The 13,469-nt window shown below is 39.0% G+C and overlaps 1 protein-coding gene across 3 annotated transcripts in view; it reads right to left on the bottom strand.

Annotated features, from left to right (window-relative positions):
• Positions 1-222: 222 nt before the first annotated feature.
• ATP9B (ATPase phospholipid transporting 9B (putative)) overlaps positions 223-13,469 on the bottom strand; it is a 167,810-nt gene continuing 154,563 nt past the window's right edge. For 2 of the 3 annotated variants that reach the window (XM_055798406.1, XM_055798404.1), the window contains 10 exons: positions 12,101-12,190; positions 11,497-11,641; positions 11,104-11,168; positions 10,498-10,653; positions 10,278-10,342; positions 8,980-9,088; positions 6,142-6,199; positions 5,259-5,462; positions 2,840-2,872; positions 223-2,035 (listed from right to left, as the gene is read on the bottom strand). In XM_055798406.1, the coding sequence (XP_055654381.1) occupies positions 1,899-2,035; positions 2,840-2,872; positions 5,259-5,462; positions 6,142-6,199; positions 8,980-9,088; positions 10,278-10,342; positions 10,498-10,653; positions 11,104-11,168; positions 11,497-11,641; positions 12,101-12,190 (1,062 nt within the window). In that variant the 3' untranslated portion in view covers positions 223-1,898. The remainder of the gene's footprint in view (positions 2,036-2,839; positions 2,873-5,258; positions 5,463-6,141; positions 6,200-8,979; positions 9,089-10,277; positions 10,343-10,497; positions 10,654-11,103; positions 11,169-11,496; positions 11,642-12,100; positions 12,191-13,469) is intronic. The other variant, XM_055798405.1, reaches the window with a different exon arrangement.

Raw genomic sequence — 13,469 nt, 5'->3', positions numbered from 1 at the left:
CAACCAGCATCCCGCAGGGCTGAACTAAACCCCCAGGCGCGCGGTGCCGAACGGCGGCCCGGCCCAGGTGGCTGCGGCTGGGATGTGCGGGAACAGCGCCATCCTGCGGGGCTGCGCAGAAGTGACTTTACAGAGGGACAGAGCTAATTAAGTCTGCAATATCGTGTAATTAAAAGAAACGCTACTTCAGTAGTTTATTTAATACATATACCATTAATAATATTTGGTAGAAATTAGGCTTTATTGCTTTTATAATGAGGAATGAAAATAATATTTTAAAAAAAGCAGATAAATAGCTAGGTAAGAAAAACTTTCAAAACACAAATTAATGGGAGTGGGGTGGAGTCCCAACAGCCCTGCAGCAGTTCCCTCTGCTCTCCCAGGAAGTAGCTGGATTTATCACTTTAATATTACTCATCCAATATAATGGCATAAGGGCAATGTTGTGAGAGACTAAACAAGGAATTATGCTGTAAAGGCATTCAGTCAAACATAAAAATGATGTCCATATTAAGTGTTCTTTAAAAACACGCACATAAATATTTAATAAATAAAGCATGGATAATTACGCTGTTCCTTTCCACTGATTAGCAGACTATGCCAAATTTGTTATACGTACTTCTTGAGAAAGCAAAGTTATACCACAATGGGAATCTAAAATAATATATCCTACTTCCCAGTACTTCCAGTATGCAAGATTTGGACCCTTCAGATTGCATCAGTCTACGAGCTTCTGGAACAAACGTTCAGCCGCCGTAAAGTGTCGTAACTCAGCCGAGCTACTCAACCCTGACAGTTTACAGCAAGCAAAAATGTTTTGATTTTTTTTTTTTTTTTAAAGAAGTTTATACCCAAACTAAATTCTAAAAACATAACATTTACAACTTGGAAGATGATAGATTTTCCTACCATAATGTTCATGTGTTCATCTTATTTTCTTTTACCTGAGTAACCTAAGTAAACAGATTACAAGGCAATTTAAACATATTAGCTAATACAAGGTTTACTGGACTTCTCATATATAGAAATGTACTTTGACACTATTTGCAGTTTTACAAATACAAAATGAGTAAGAATTTTAAAACATATTTACTGAGCAGCCATGTCTTTGATACCTGTACAGATCAACAGGTGCAGTGGAATTATGTACAGAATTTATCATTTCATTTTTAAACAGCTTTTGTGCAACCTGGCTGTAATGTGCATTTAAAAGAACTGCTGTCAGCGTCACAGATCTGTAATTTACCGGTGCCAGAAATGGAGAGTACAGAACAGGACAACAGCTCCTAAAATAATACTGTGCTATGCAGACATCTGTACATAATTCAAATAGTGCATATTACTCAATGTCTGATGAGGAATAATAGTTAGCTGCTAATACAGACATGGGCATTTACAGGTATTAGGTGTGTTATGCTAAGTCTGGACGAATGAAATTTTCCGTATATAAACATTAAAGGAAAGGACTTGAATTAGGAAGTTATGCAATAATTAAAGAAGGGAAGTTATGTAATAAATAACAAAACTTTCAATTCAACTTGCAGAAGATTAGTACAGTAGGAAAAAATCCTTTACAGTAGCAATGAAACCATTCAGAAGCATGGTCAAATCAAAGGTAATTCAGTTTTATTTTATAATCATAGCAACTGAAAGTAAAAAAAAAAAAATCAACATGAAGAAAATCTAGTTTATCTCTGATAGTCTTGTTAATGTACTTCTGGTGTTACGGTGCCTGTCAGATGTTTCCTCCTCTTTTTGTGCTCTATTCACTCTATCACTTTTGATTTTTAATTTTAAAAAAATTTCTTTAGTCCACATAAAACCATAGACACTACAGCACAGTGAATGTGCAGTTTGCAGACTGGTGTGAGTGAAAAACCATAGGAACAGAATTACTTTTACGAGGTAAGCTTGGAGTAACTTGGAGGAGAAAATTTGCGCTTCAAGTACTTGAGAATGTAAAGTGGAAGACAGCTTACAACAGTGATTGCTGACACTTTCCACAGGAAGGTCACAGTTGTGATAAAGGCAACATCTGCAGAAAGAAAAAGGGAAAATAAGTAACGGGAGCTGGTAATATGGAAACTGCACGTTACACTGACTGCAAAGTCAATGAAACTCTCCTATTTGTTTATGCTATTGTTCAAGACCATGCAAAATAAACAAAACAAAACAAAAAGGCAGGCAACAAAACAACAGAAAAAGAAAGTTAACCTCAACATTTTGTTTTTGCCAACTATTTTTTCTTTAGAGAGAACTTCAGAGTTCCTTTAGGGTCCTTACACTGTTTTGCAGCACAAAATAATTTTAGGGGAAACAGAGTATCAGTTTAAAAGCAAGACCTTCTCATAATAAGAAGTTAAGGCAGCTTTTTCTTCTAGTAGTAAGAAAGATTTTTACCCACTATAATACAAATCCCCAATCAGAAATTCTGCTACCATTTAAGATCCTTTACTCCATATTCAGATTATTTTTCTCTGAAACGGTCACAACCACTAGACTGAATGATTCTTAAAACCTCAGAGCTTAAATCAGAGCCCCAAAGCTGAAAGGGAAGACAATGCAGTGATACTGCCACAAGCCACACTGAAAAGTGACAAACATTAACAAGTACGGTGACGCTCCACACCGGCTACTAGAATCTTTTGACTGTATTTGTGATGGTCAAGTCATACTTAATTATAGTGGAAAAATCCCAGAACCCAGGTAACTTGAAGAATTAGGTTTTTTAACTTTTTTTCCATTCTTTACAAATGTGTATATTAAATAATTTACTACCCTTTAATGAATTTTTAAAGACTTAAAAAAACACTTCCAAGAAAAGTTAAACTTCACCTACCTAAGAAAGCTCCAAAAGACACTCTGCCTATACCTGTTTCAGAGAGGGAGAATGGAAATGAAAGGATAGATTTACAGAAAATATGAAAGTTATGCAGGAAAAAAACCAACCCGAACAGGTTAGCTACACAAAAAGGAAATGAAAAAGATGTTAGTAGCATTAACTGGAGTATTATCGCCTTTCCCATGAAAATCAGAATAGTTTAAAAAGCAGTTAAACCCCAACACTTGGAAAATATAGAGATTTCATATTTGGTTGTGTTTTAAGATTGTAAATAGTTTTCTTACATTTTACTTCAAGGTGTAATTTACTGTATAAACAACTTGATCAGCACTGTTTGGATGTGAATGAAAATTCACTTCAGAAAATGCAGTAAAGAAATGCTTTACCGCTCCAACTTCACTCATTAAAAAGACTTTGTATATTAGATTTCAACGTATAAACTTGTTACACATTTTAGCCTCAGTCTGCTTAGACATACGAGAAGCCCCTGCGATATATCACCAGGACATGCCCAATAAGGCTGCTATGTGCAATTAACTCAGAAACCTCAAATTGATTTCCTTATGTGAGTCGGAGCTGTGGGGCAGTATCAAATAGTTTGTCTTTTTGAGTGCCCGCTCATACTTGCGATATCATTTCTGTGGTTGGAGATGATGCTTATAAGCAACATCATCAAACGAAACCACTTACTTGCCAACGCAGTCACGCGGTGCTGGGCCGGGTCGTTTCCCCTGGTACATGGAAGTTGTTCCACACCTTGAACCACAAGCCGTCACCCAGGTTTATACCACATGACGTGCCCAAAAAGGGGCTCCCCCCATTATAATGTGACAGATTAAATAAAGGTAGAGCATCAAGCAGAAGCGAGACTAACTGCAATGCATTGTTCCAGATTAACCGATGACTAACACGAGTAAAACATCTTTACGAAGCCCATGGAACTGCAGCCATCCCAGTACCCTGACGATGACAGAGTGGAGCCAAGCCCCAGGCTGCAGGAGCTTGCAGCTGCCGATGGACTCGGCTCCTGGGACTAGTCCAGCAGATACAGGAGGACATTACAGTGCTGCCCTTCATGGGAGCAAGGCACCTGCAGCTTCCCCGCCGCTGGGACCGCCACCCAAAGGTGCCCTCACCGCACAGCTCCTGCGAGGGACGGAAGGACCGGCTGGCAGCACCACGAGGACTTAAAAAGGTGAAGCAGCAAGTTCTGAAGTCTGGACTAGCCAGCCAGTACCTGCATCTGCTCCCGCTTGTCCCCTCCACCTGCAATCTGGCTGTGGAGGTTCAGGAGTCAACCCGGTAACTATTAAAGAGTCTGTGTGTCAGCGTTAGGAAAAGGTGCCCCAGCAAACCCGCAAGTACTGAGACCCAGCAGGGTTGTGTCTTCACTAAAATGTGACTCCTGAGAAATCTGGGAAGTAACAGAACACCTGACACAGGCAGCGAAGCACTTGCTGATTAAAACAATAACTGTATAATGCAAATACACTACCCTGGTGTCAAACACCTGGGACGTGAGAGAGTGAAAGCAGAACTACGGGACTCCTAGGAACTGCCATATAACGTTTAATTCTGCAGTGAGAAGTGACAACTGAAGAAAGGCAACTCCTTACTCATCAGGTCCTGGCAAACGGAGAAAAACAGAGCTGGATTCTGCTCCTTGTGATATAATCAAAGTTGTTATATGTGTTTCTATAAGTTACATTTGTAAAACCACACCAAGACGTAGACACTTGCTTTTACTGAAGGATAATTTGATATGAAAAGAAGTATTATCTTGATGCTCTGATCTGGACCATTAAGATTTGCAGGTAAAATGTGTTCGTTCAGCTTGTGAGCTGTGAGCAATGAAAACCTCCAGACACAGTATGGCACACTACAATTTAAAGCAAGCTTAACATAAGCTTAATATAATTATGAAACAATTCTTTTTATATAAAGTACCTATGCTAACAGCCTTCTGCCTCACTCTGTAGCAAGACTTCAGCTCTTTTAAGCTTGTGCGTTAGATCTAATGAGGGACACTTGGTCTGGCATACAAAATAATTCACCAACTCGGTGACTAAGATCCTGATTTTTAAAAAATTGTATCTATTTCAATAGGGCAAATCTCAAAGCCAATTTAAGGTACACAATGTCAAGGTCTGATCAAGGACGGAAAAAGCATGCGTGGTTTGAGTAAAGTTAATCATCTAGATAAACCACACCAAGAGGCATAAAGATTTCAAACTCTAGGAGAACACGGTGAGAGAATATTTAAATCTACATTAATTAAGCCTAGTTTCAACTCAGTCGAGAAAGCTGTATTTCACAAAGCACAGCATCACCTATTCTTAATTAAGAAAAAGAAAAGAGGAAAACATTAAAAATATAAAGCACAGTTTTTTGCTAAAATACTTTTACTATTACTCACCAAAGTATTCATTTAGAAATGCAAGAGAGGCCACATAGCAGCCAAGACTGAGGAATTCAGCCACCACCATTAACCAGTGCCATGTTCGTATGGTCAGTGCAACCATCAAGAGCTCAGTCAAGATCAGGGCAGTGAAGGAAATGGCAACAACATGTACAAACTCAGATTCAAAAAGCAGTAGGGCTCCATACATCAGGATACCACCTGGGAAGGGCACACAACGTTAACAGTCACTGAAATTTCATTGCACAGTGTTTCACAACTGCTCACTGAATGTCTGGTTGCTTATTATGAAAACTTGCCCAGTAATTTTTTTTATAAGGTAACAATATTGACCTTCCTAAAAGAAGTGATAGTTACTATACTTTGTACTATGCAATAAAACAACCGAAGTAGAGCAGTAAAGAAACAATACTATTAGAAAATTAAACACCTTTTAGTGCAATATATCTGATGAACTGTTAATTAACCTCATTTTGTCAAGTGCTACAAATAAATGAGATATTGTTGAAAATGTAATTACTTTTAACTGATTACATAATTCAGATTTCTTCAACAGTACTTCTGTCATTCCATGAAAGAAAACTACTGTGTAAATATATGCAATGTGATAAGCACTCATTAAAATTTTTCTGGATTAGCATTTAATTAAAAAGATGTCCTTTTTTCAGGCGACATGCACCAATAAAAACACCAATCTACGCCATGTTGTGAATGGGCCTGGCACACTACAGGAATATCGATTTACGAGATAAACAGAAAGCAATATACATAACTGCTGATGAAATGTTAAGCTTTGGGAATTCAACCTGCAGCTGAAAAACAATATTGCTAATAGCAGACAAAAAATTCTCAGTTCAGTAAAAGCAGGACTCTCTCCTACCTTGGTAAATACTGATTAAAACCCAGATGAGGAAGGTCTTAAATGACAAAGATCTTCCCTAAGGGGAACAAGGGAGAGGACAGTTAAACACAACTTCAAAAAAAAAGAAAAACTACTCAGTTTATATTTTTTTAATAGTTAATTACTAGGGAGACATTTTACAAGTAAAATAAGCAGTCTTTCAAGTGATATAGGCTAAAAGGCTTCTACCCATCTTGATGATTCTTCACTACAAACTTGTATAGAAAGCGCACAAAGGTCCAGATTTGGGGGTAGGACAGTTACAGTCTTTAACAGCAAAGGTACTTTAGCCTGCAGTGCCCTGGGTCGTTTTCAGAGGCATAATTACAGTAAAATTAGGTTTTTTTTGATTTAAAGTGTTTTTACATCTGTTTTGTAAAATGCAGTCTTCAAGGAAAATAGCATTGTCAGTGTACCCATGGACCTGAACTTCAAGCAAAACTGCAGTTACTACGCACTTCTAAAAGCTGGGTAAACTATCTGTATTCACAGAATAAAAGTACGACTACTGTAAGCTTTCAAGTAACTATTACCAAACAGATTTTAAATCTTCTTGTGATTGTGAGTGTTATAGATCAAAACATATCCATAGAGCAGGGAATAAATGCTGTACACGTGCATACGACACTCACATCCTGTGAGGACACTGAGGAGATACATAGCGCTGCAGAGCTGAACGGATACACATTTAAAGGAATAAAACGACAAACAAAGCATTTTGCCACAAAAGAAGTGATCAATCTAGAACAGGCAAGGATCAGCACTTCAGAAAGAAATCTGCTTCCTTGCTGTTGAAAGTGATGAGTTAACTCTTTCTATTATTTCAGTAGAGGATAAAACATATTCTTGAATAGACAGAACTCACAGCAAGGTGCTAAGGACATTTCATAATTCTGTGCATAGTCTAGAACGTTGGTAGCAAACTGAACATATGGGAAAAAAATTCTTGTACAAGTACAAAGAAACCAGTTTTTTTTCCTCCTGTGACTGCCTACTCATTTTTCTTTGAGTACTGGACACTGCTTTCACCTTTGAGCACAGCTCCCAATTAGTGAGATTTATGAAATAAGAATGAGCTTGAGTTTTGGTCCACCTTTGTGGAACTAGAAGGGTTAAATCACTCCTCAGCCTCTACAGAACGAATCACTTTCAGCTGAAAGCAGGGAGCCCTCCTGCACTTCCTTGCAAATTGTCACCAGCTTCACAGCGTGTCCTCCAGGGTGTGTGCCTGCACTCCTCTCTCAGCCTTGCCCATTTTCTCCTCTTCTGGCACCGGAACAAGAGTCTGTCGATGACTTGTGCCAATGTATCTTATTCTTTTAAAAAATCTAAAAACCATTTTCAACACTAGCATATCCCAGAAAAGAAATTAATTCTTCGGGATATAATCACAGTCCTTGTCACCACACATCTGAGTAGCACTAGCTGAACAGCACTGGCAGAGATTTGCATTTAGAGTCCATAATTTGAAAAGTGATGTGCAGAAATACGTAGGCTTCATATTTTAATGACTAAGGCAGTATGATCATAAATTGTTGTAATAAACACTCACAGTAAGATTACCTTGTAATAGGGAAGTCAAGTAACTTTTTGTACTACTCATCCATCATCACCTGCCCCACAGGATGCACTGAACTGTACTCTCCAGTTTCTCCACATTCTCTTTTTTTTTTTTTTTTCTCCTGAAGAGAATTGTTGGGGTTCTACTTACTTAGTATTCACAGAGGTGCAACATGAGCTAGGAAAGCCAGTGATTCAGCATTTCCAAGAACTGTCATTTAAGCCTAAACAAAAAACCTTATCCTGTATTCATCTGCTCATCCCGGGCAGTTTCCGCGCACAGGTTAACTTCGCTCTTTGGAAGTAAGATGCTTCCAAGTTCCATCAACAGATGTCCAGAGGCCAGCTCACAACCGCCTTTGGCAGCTGCACGGCCATGCTTTACTGAGATTAGTCATAGGCTGAAACCTCAACAAAGAAACTTTAAAGATTCTGAAGAGAAGAAAGAGATGAAATCAAGATCTCCAAGAGAAGAGAAACAAAATCTCCCAGATGAACCCAGCTAAAAGCTAGTTTAGTACAACCAAAAAGACAGAGGCTCCAAAAAGTTTGCACCCTCTTCAACTAGAGCCTGCTTTTGGACTTCTAGACACCTCTACAAAGAATCTACTGTCCCTAAAAGCACTGTCTGCTGCTGCTTTGGCACCCAACTTTTCCAGCTGACAGTTTAAGATAAGAGCAGAAGCATATGTCAAAAAACTTACGAAAACAGAATCTTGAGATTTGTTTCACTTTTACAGGTAAAGAAATTGTACACTTTTCCCTGTCTGCAAGTGTCTGCAAACACACAGAAAGCAGCATCTACAGATGATTCAGTTAAGATATATCAGCTTCAATATCTGTTATTTAAAGAAAGCCAGCTTTTGGACAGCTCAGTAATTTCTGGGAGTTAGAGAACAAAAATAAAAATCTATAAAATAATCTACCAGTTAAAAAGGAAAAAGGAGCTGTGAAAAAGTGAGTGTAAATAACTGCAGATCAGAGATCCCTGGGCCAGACTGAAAGCAACTTCTACCACCAACATACCTTCAGGTATGAATTATGTCAGTCCAACCACTGGTGACTTAACACATGCAAATAAAACTGAGCAGACTGTTTGGTACCATGGATTATTTTCATAGTACAAAAGTCTGTATTACATTATTTGCGCATCTGCCTTGCACGGAATACCTTAAGAAACTGACAGTAAGGATTCCCAGTTTTGCACACCAGGGATTTCAGCGTTTGTTCACATCCGAGCACTGAGGCCATTCATACCTTTGTGAGATCTTTATAAAGTTCTGGATACAGCAATGCCATTTCTGGCTTCACATCCTGATCCAATACCAGAGAGAAGACTGGAAACATAGTATATATGGTTGCATACCTAGGTGAAAGGAAAGCACAAAGACCGACACTTTTGTATGACAGGATTTTAAACTGATTTAGCGAGTTAAATTATTATTTTTATGCATACAGAATTAAACTGGTTCTTCTACCCAGTACTGAGGCAGCTTACCAATACAGCTTTACCCACGCAACCTGCTCTTGTGCATCTGAGAGCTACACGTTGTGAGAAGTTACAGAGCTTTTATACATTCAAAAACAGTAAATGCATTTTTCTTCTATATATATCACTCAAGCTTATTCCTGTTACAACCCTCTCCATGCACCTGCACTCTGGACAACCAGTTCAAAGGCCTGCCCTTTAAATTCATCCACAGACGATGGAATGAGAACCGAAGAAAAGCCACACGCTATATTCCAGCTATCACGGTGTAGGGAGGTGGATCCACAGAAGTCTTAGTGGCTCTGTACATGAGTTTGGACTCCAGCATGCACACGCCAGATGCACACTTTAATACACACTTTCCTAGAACTCAGCACAACTATTTACAAACCTTTTTGAGAGGTCCACTGCCTGCCTCTGCAGCATATGGGGCAACCAGACCTTCATCTGACCAGGACTGAAGTTGCTATGGATGTAAGTTGTTATTGTTTACAAGGAGTATAAAAAAGAAGCTCTTGGGACAGAAGGGCAGGGACAGACACGATGTATGCGTATATCCCTCAGCTGTATGACTTGGGGAACCGTATCATTAAAGCAGCTTCTGCAACAAGACCAGGGTGCACCTACTCCTGCACACATTCACCTGAACACAAATCTATGTGGCAGACCTGGGGAGTGCCCTCGGCCGAAATTTCAGCCAGCAGCTTCAGCTCCATTTTTAAGAGAAAAATCTGTGATTCTCCCTGAAGCTTCTATGGCCGCGTGTGTACCAGCTGAACTGCGCTGGGAGATGTCCTCTGCTGCTTTCATCCCGTATGTGAAAAAGGTTACAGGGCATCTTCTTCTAAGGCTATGCAGACCCCTCGCCTTGGAGGGCTGATAATGAGGTTCAAATAGTGCATGTTCAACCTACTTTGACTTCTCTCTGTAGACTCATTCCAGACTCTGGTAGCGTACCAATGATAAATGTATGAAAAACGTGGCAGACACCAACTACATGATGTCATTTAACAGGTTAGTTTGCTATGTTTATTACCAGATACTGTAACTGTTCGTCTTGACTTACCCTACCATTAGGAATCCTTGGTACAAGGGAACAGATGCAAAATAGAAGACTGATGAAAATACAGCCTACAAAAAAAGCAGAGAAGTGCATGTATTTAATATATTTCTATATACAAGAAATTACAACAAAGAAAAAAATAACAATACTGGTTGATTCAGATTTTGTGACATTTCAAAGACAGACACAGTATTACTAACTATTCAGAGAAAGTTTCAGATACCTGCATAGTTGAAATAATAAGGCCTCGGTGCATGACAAATTGACCAAGTGCTGCTGATCTTTTGTAACTGTTTCGACCATGTACCATCAGCAGCCTGCCTATGTGTTTAAACTGTGTGATAGAAAAGTCAGCTGCTAGGGAAGCTTGTTTTCCCTCCTAGAACAAAACAAAAATATTTCAAATATGAGACCCAGTGTAAAAGATGTGCTTCAAATGCCGAAGTTCGAAGTGATAATGAATTTTAAAAGCCAAGTCTGCTCCTGCTTCAGAAATCAACCCTGTAACAAGGCAGAAAGAACAACTTTTTGTGCATATTCTAAGATGCTGTCACTGTTACAAATAAGCTTCATTGCCTATCCTGCTTGTTTCAGGTAAATGCTACACAGAAACAACGATGGTGTTTTCTGCTTTTCTTGGATTTTGTGCTTAAAAAGATAAAGCAGAGGTCATAGAAGCAAAGACAGTACTAGTTCAAAGACTAAGCATTTTTTTTCTAAAGCATATCTTAGAGATGATCAATTCACTACTGTTTAAGACTAGATTTTCTAATCCCATGTTACTATATACTACGTTGCGCACATTTGACAACAGAACTGTTAACATTACCTTGCCCTCAATTCCAATTCCACAGTCTGCTGCCTGGATCATGCTGACATCATTTCCTCCATCACCTGGAAAACGTCACAGCAATATTCAGCTCTTCAGAGGTTTTACTCTCCTGGCCTTACAATACTTTAGAAAGCTCTTATACACCTTTAAATTCTTAAAATTAATCTACGGATTATGATTAATTACTTCAGCAATCAAGACTTTTCCCTGTGGAATAAAGAAGATGACCACACCTCTCACAGAATGGCATTTTCTGCCACAGCTACAACCTGGCTGTTGATAACAATGCCTCTTTGGTTTTGTTTTCAATTATTTCGCAATGGTGCCATCTACTGCTGACGTGTATTACAGATTCCAGCTACTGCCAGTGAAGACCATGCCAGCGGTTACCTATTGCACACGTGCGCTTCCCCGTGTGGTGCTGTAAGAGTTTCACAATGTGAGCTTTCTGGGTGGGAGAACATCGGCAGCACACCACAGCAGGGCACTGACAAGCCAGCTCTACAAATTCGTGCTCGTAATACTTCAGACAAACCTAAGGAAATAAATACAGTTGCATTTACTTATGATTAAATACTGCTACATGTAGTCTAAGACAAAAACACAGTATAAAGAATTCTACCATGAAGTTTTGCTTGCACAACGTCCATCTGGGAGAAGAGAGCCCACATTCTCCTGACTGGGGCTTTTTTATTTTAAACTGAAATTCTCTTTCATTTAGAACACACCTTGGGGTTAAGAGAAAAGACAATACTAAAGCATGTTGCACGCAAACTCCATTCTGCTACCATACAGGAGACCAGAGAACCACTAATGTTTGCCCATCTAGAACATATATCCTCTAATTAGCACTCAGTGAAAAACAAGCATCTCCAAGGGCAACCTAAAGTGTGGGCAAATACTGGAAAGAACTTTAAGGGCATGAAGATACTGACACCACTGTTTGATCATAAGGGTAGAGGTAAATGTATTTTGACAGAAACTAAGCTCTTACCTCAAGCGAGTCCCCAGATATCACCAAGGCACAGTCGTGCTTCCTCCTGAAGGCATTTAGTTCTAAGTGAGCCTCTCCTCGAGTGGCAACCTTCAATAAAAAACACTCACTTAAAAGATTTTGTTATATTCTTAAAAAAAAACAAACCCTACCTGAACGGATGCTTTGAGAATCCATATGCAGCAGGTCTTCAGCAAGTGCTCTGCCCCAGTGCAAGCCCAATGCCCACGTATACAGCTACGAACCTTGATTCTTACGGAGTGAAAATGTAATCCTCAAACAAGGGAAATCTATGTAGTCAACTTAACTGGTTCCTTACCAAAGTAGACCAGGGCTAAAAAAATTAATGAATTAATTACAATCAAATACCTTAAGTTCAAGCTGACCTGAGTCTTTTCATCCCGGCATGGCCAGAGAAAAAACCCAGACAAAACCCGCAAGCAAACTCCAAAACTTTTATTAATTAACCTGTATGTTCTTAGAATAATGTAAAATTTTGATATTAATAGTTCCTTCAGTTTGGGTAAGTAGACACAGAATTAAAAAATGCTCACTAGTACTAATCCTTTTGGATGCTGCTGAGTACGCAAGCAGGATCAAGTGGCACAGTACAAAAGAACTACCTCTTAGATTTTTTTTTTATTTACATAATTATTGTTTCAGAAAAGCCCAGCCATGAAATGCAATAAATGGTCAAAGGTTAACAAATGGATTTTGGAAGGTTTTGACTAGAACATAGAGCATGAAAACTTTAAATTATAACCAGATTTTGAGCAGACTGGCAGGTTTGTTTGTGGTATGGGTTTTTTTACCCCCAATAAAAGATCAATGTCTTTCAGAGCTTTCACGCAAGATGAACTTCCAAGCACAGAATAAAACACAAACTCTGATTACACTTCTAGTTTTGGTTCTGCCAGTACTTCAGTTGAATACCTTTTAAAATATTATGAGTCTTGATTACAGTGAACATGAAGTTTTGTCTTTGCTCCACTACCACTCAGAATCAGATGCAGCCCAAAGACCTTTCTCCCCCTAGACGGGCTCCACTACACATAAAATATGAGTTACATAAAAAAACACCCGCCAACAGAAAAACCCAGGCACATGCCCCAGTTCAGAATTTTTTCCCTCCTTTCCCACAATTAAACGTGTAAAGAGAAAGCTCCCTGTCAGCCAACTGTTCGGAACCCCAGATGCATTGGCCCATTATAATCTTCCTGCATTACAGAGATTAAGAGACATCAGCCCATGGCGCATGCTGATGAGCAGTAATTGCCCTCTCTATCTTTCACCTAATTTGTAAACACCTCTAGAACAATATATCAATTTCATTACAAAATGAAGAAGCTGAGACTTCTAAGAATAAAAA

Source organism: Falco peregrinus, chromosome 3 (genome assembly GCF_023634155.1).
Source record: "Falco peregrinus isolate bFalPer1 chromosome 3, bFalPer1.pri, whole genome shotgun sequence".
In the NCBI taxonomy this organism is placed as follows: Eukaryota; Metazoa; Chordata; class Aves; order Falconiformes; family Falconidae; genus Falco; species Falco peregrinus.
This window is presented reverse-complemented; position numbering and strand designations above follow the sequence as displayed.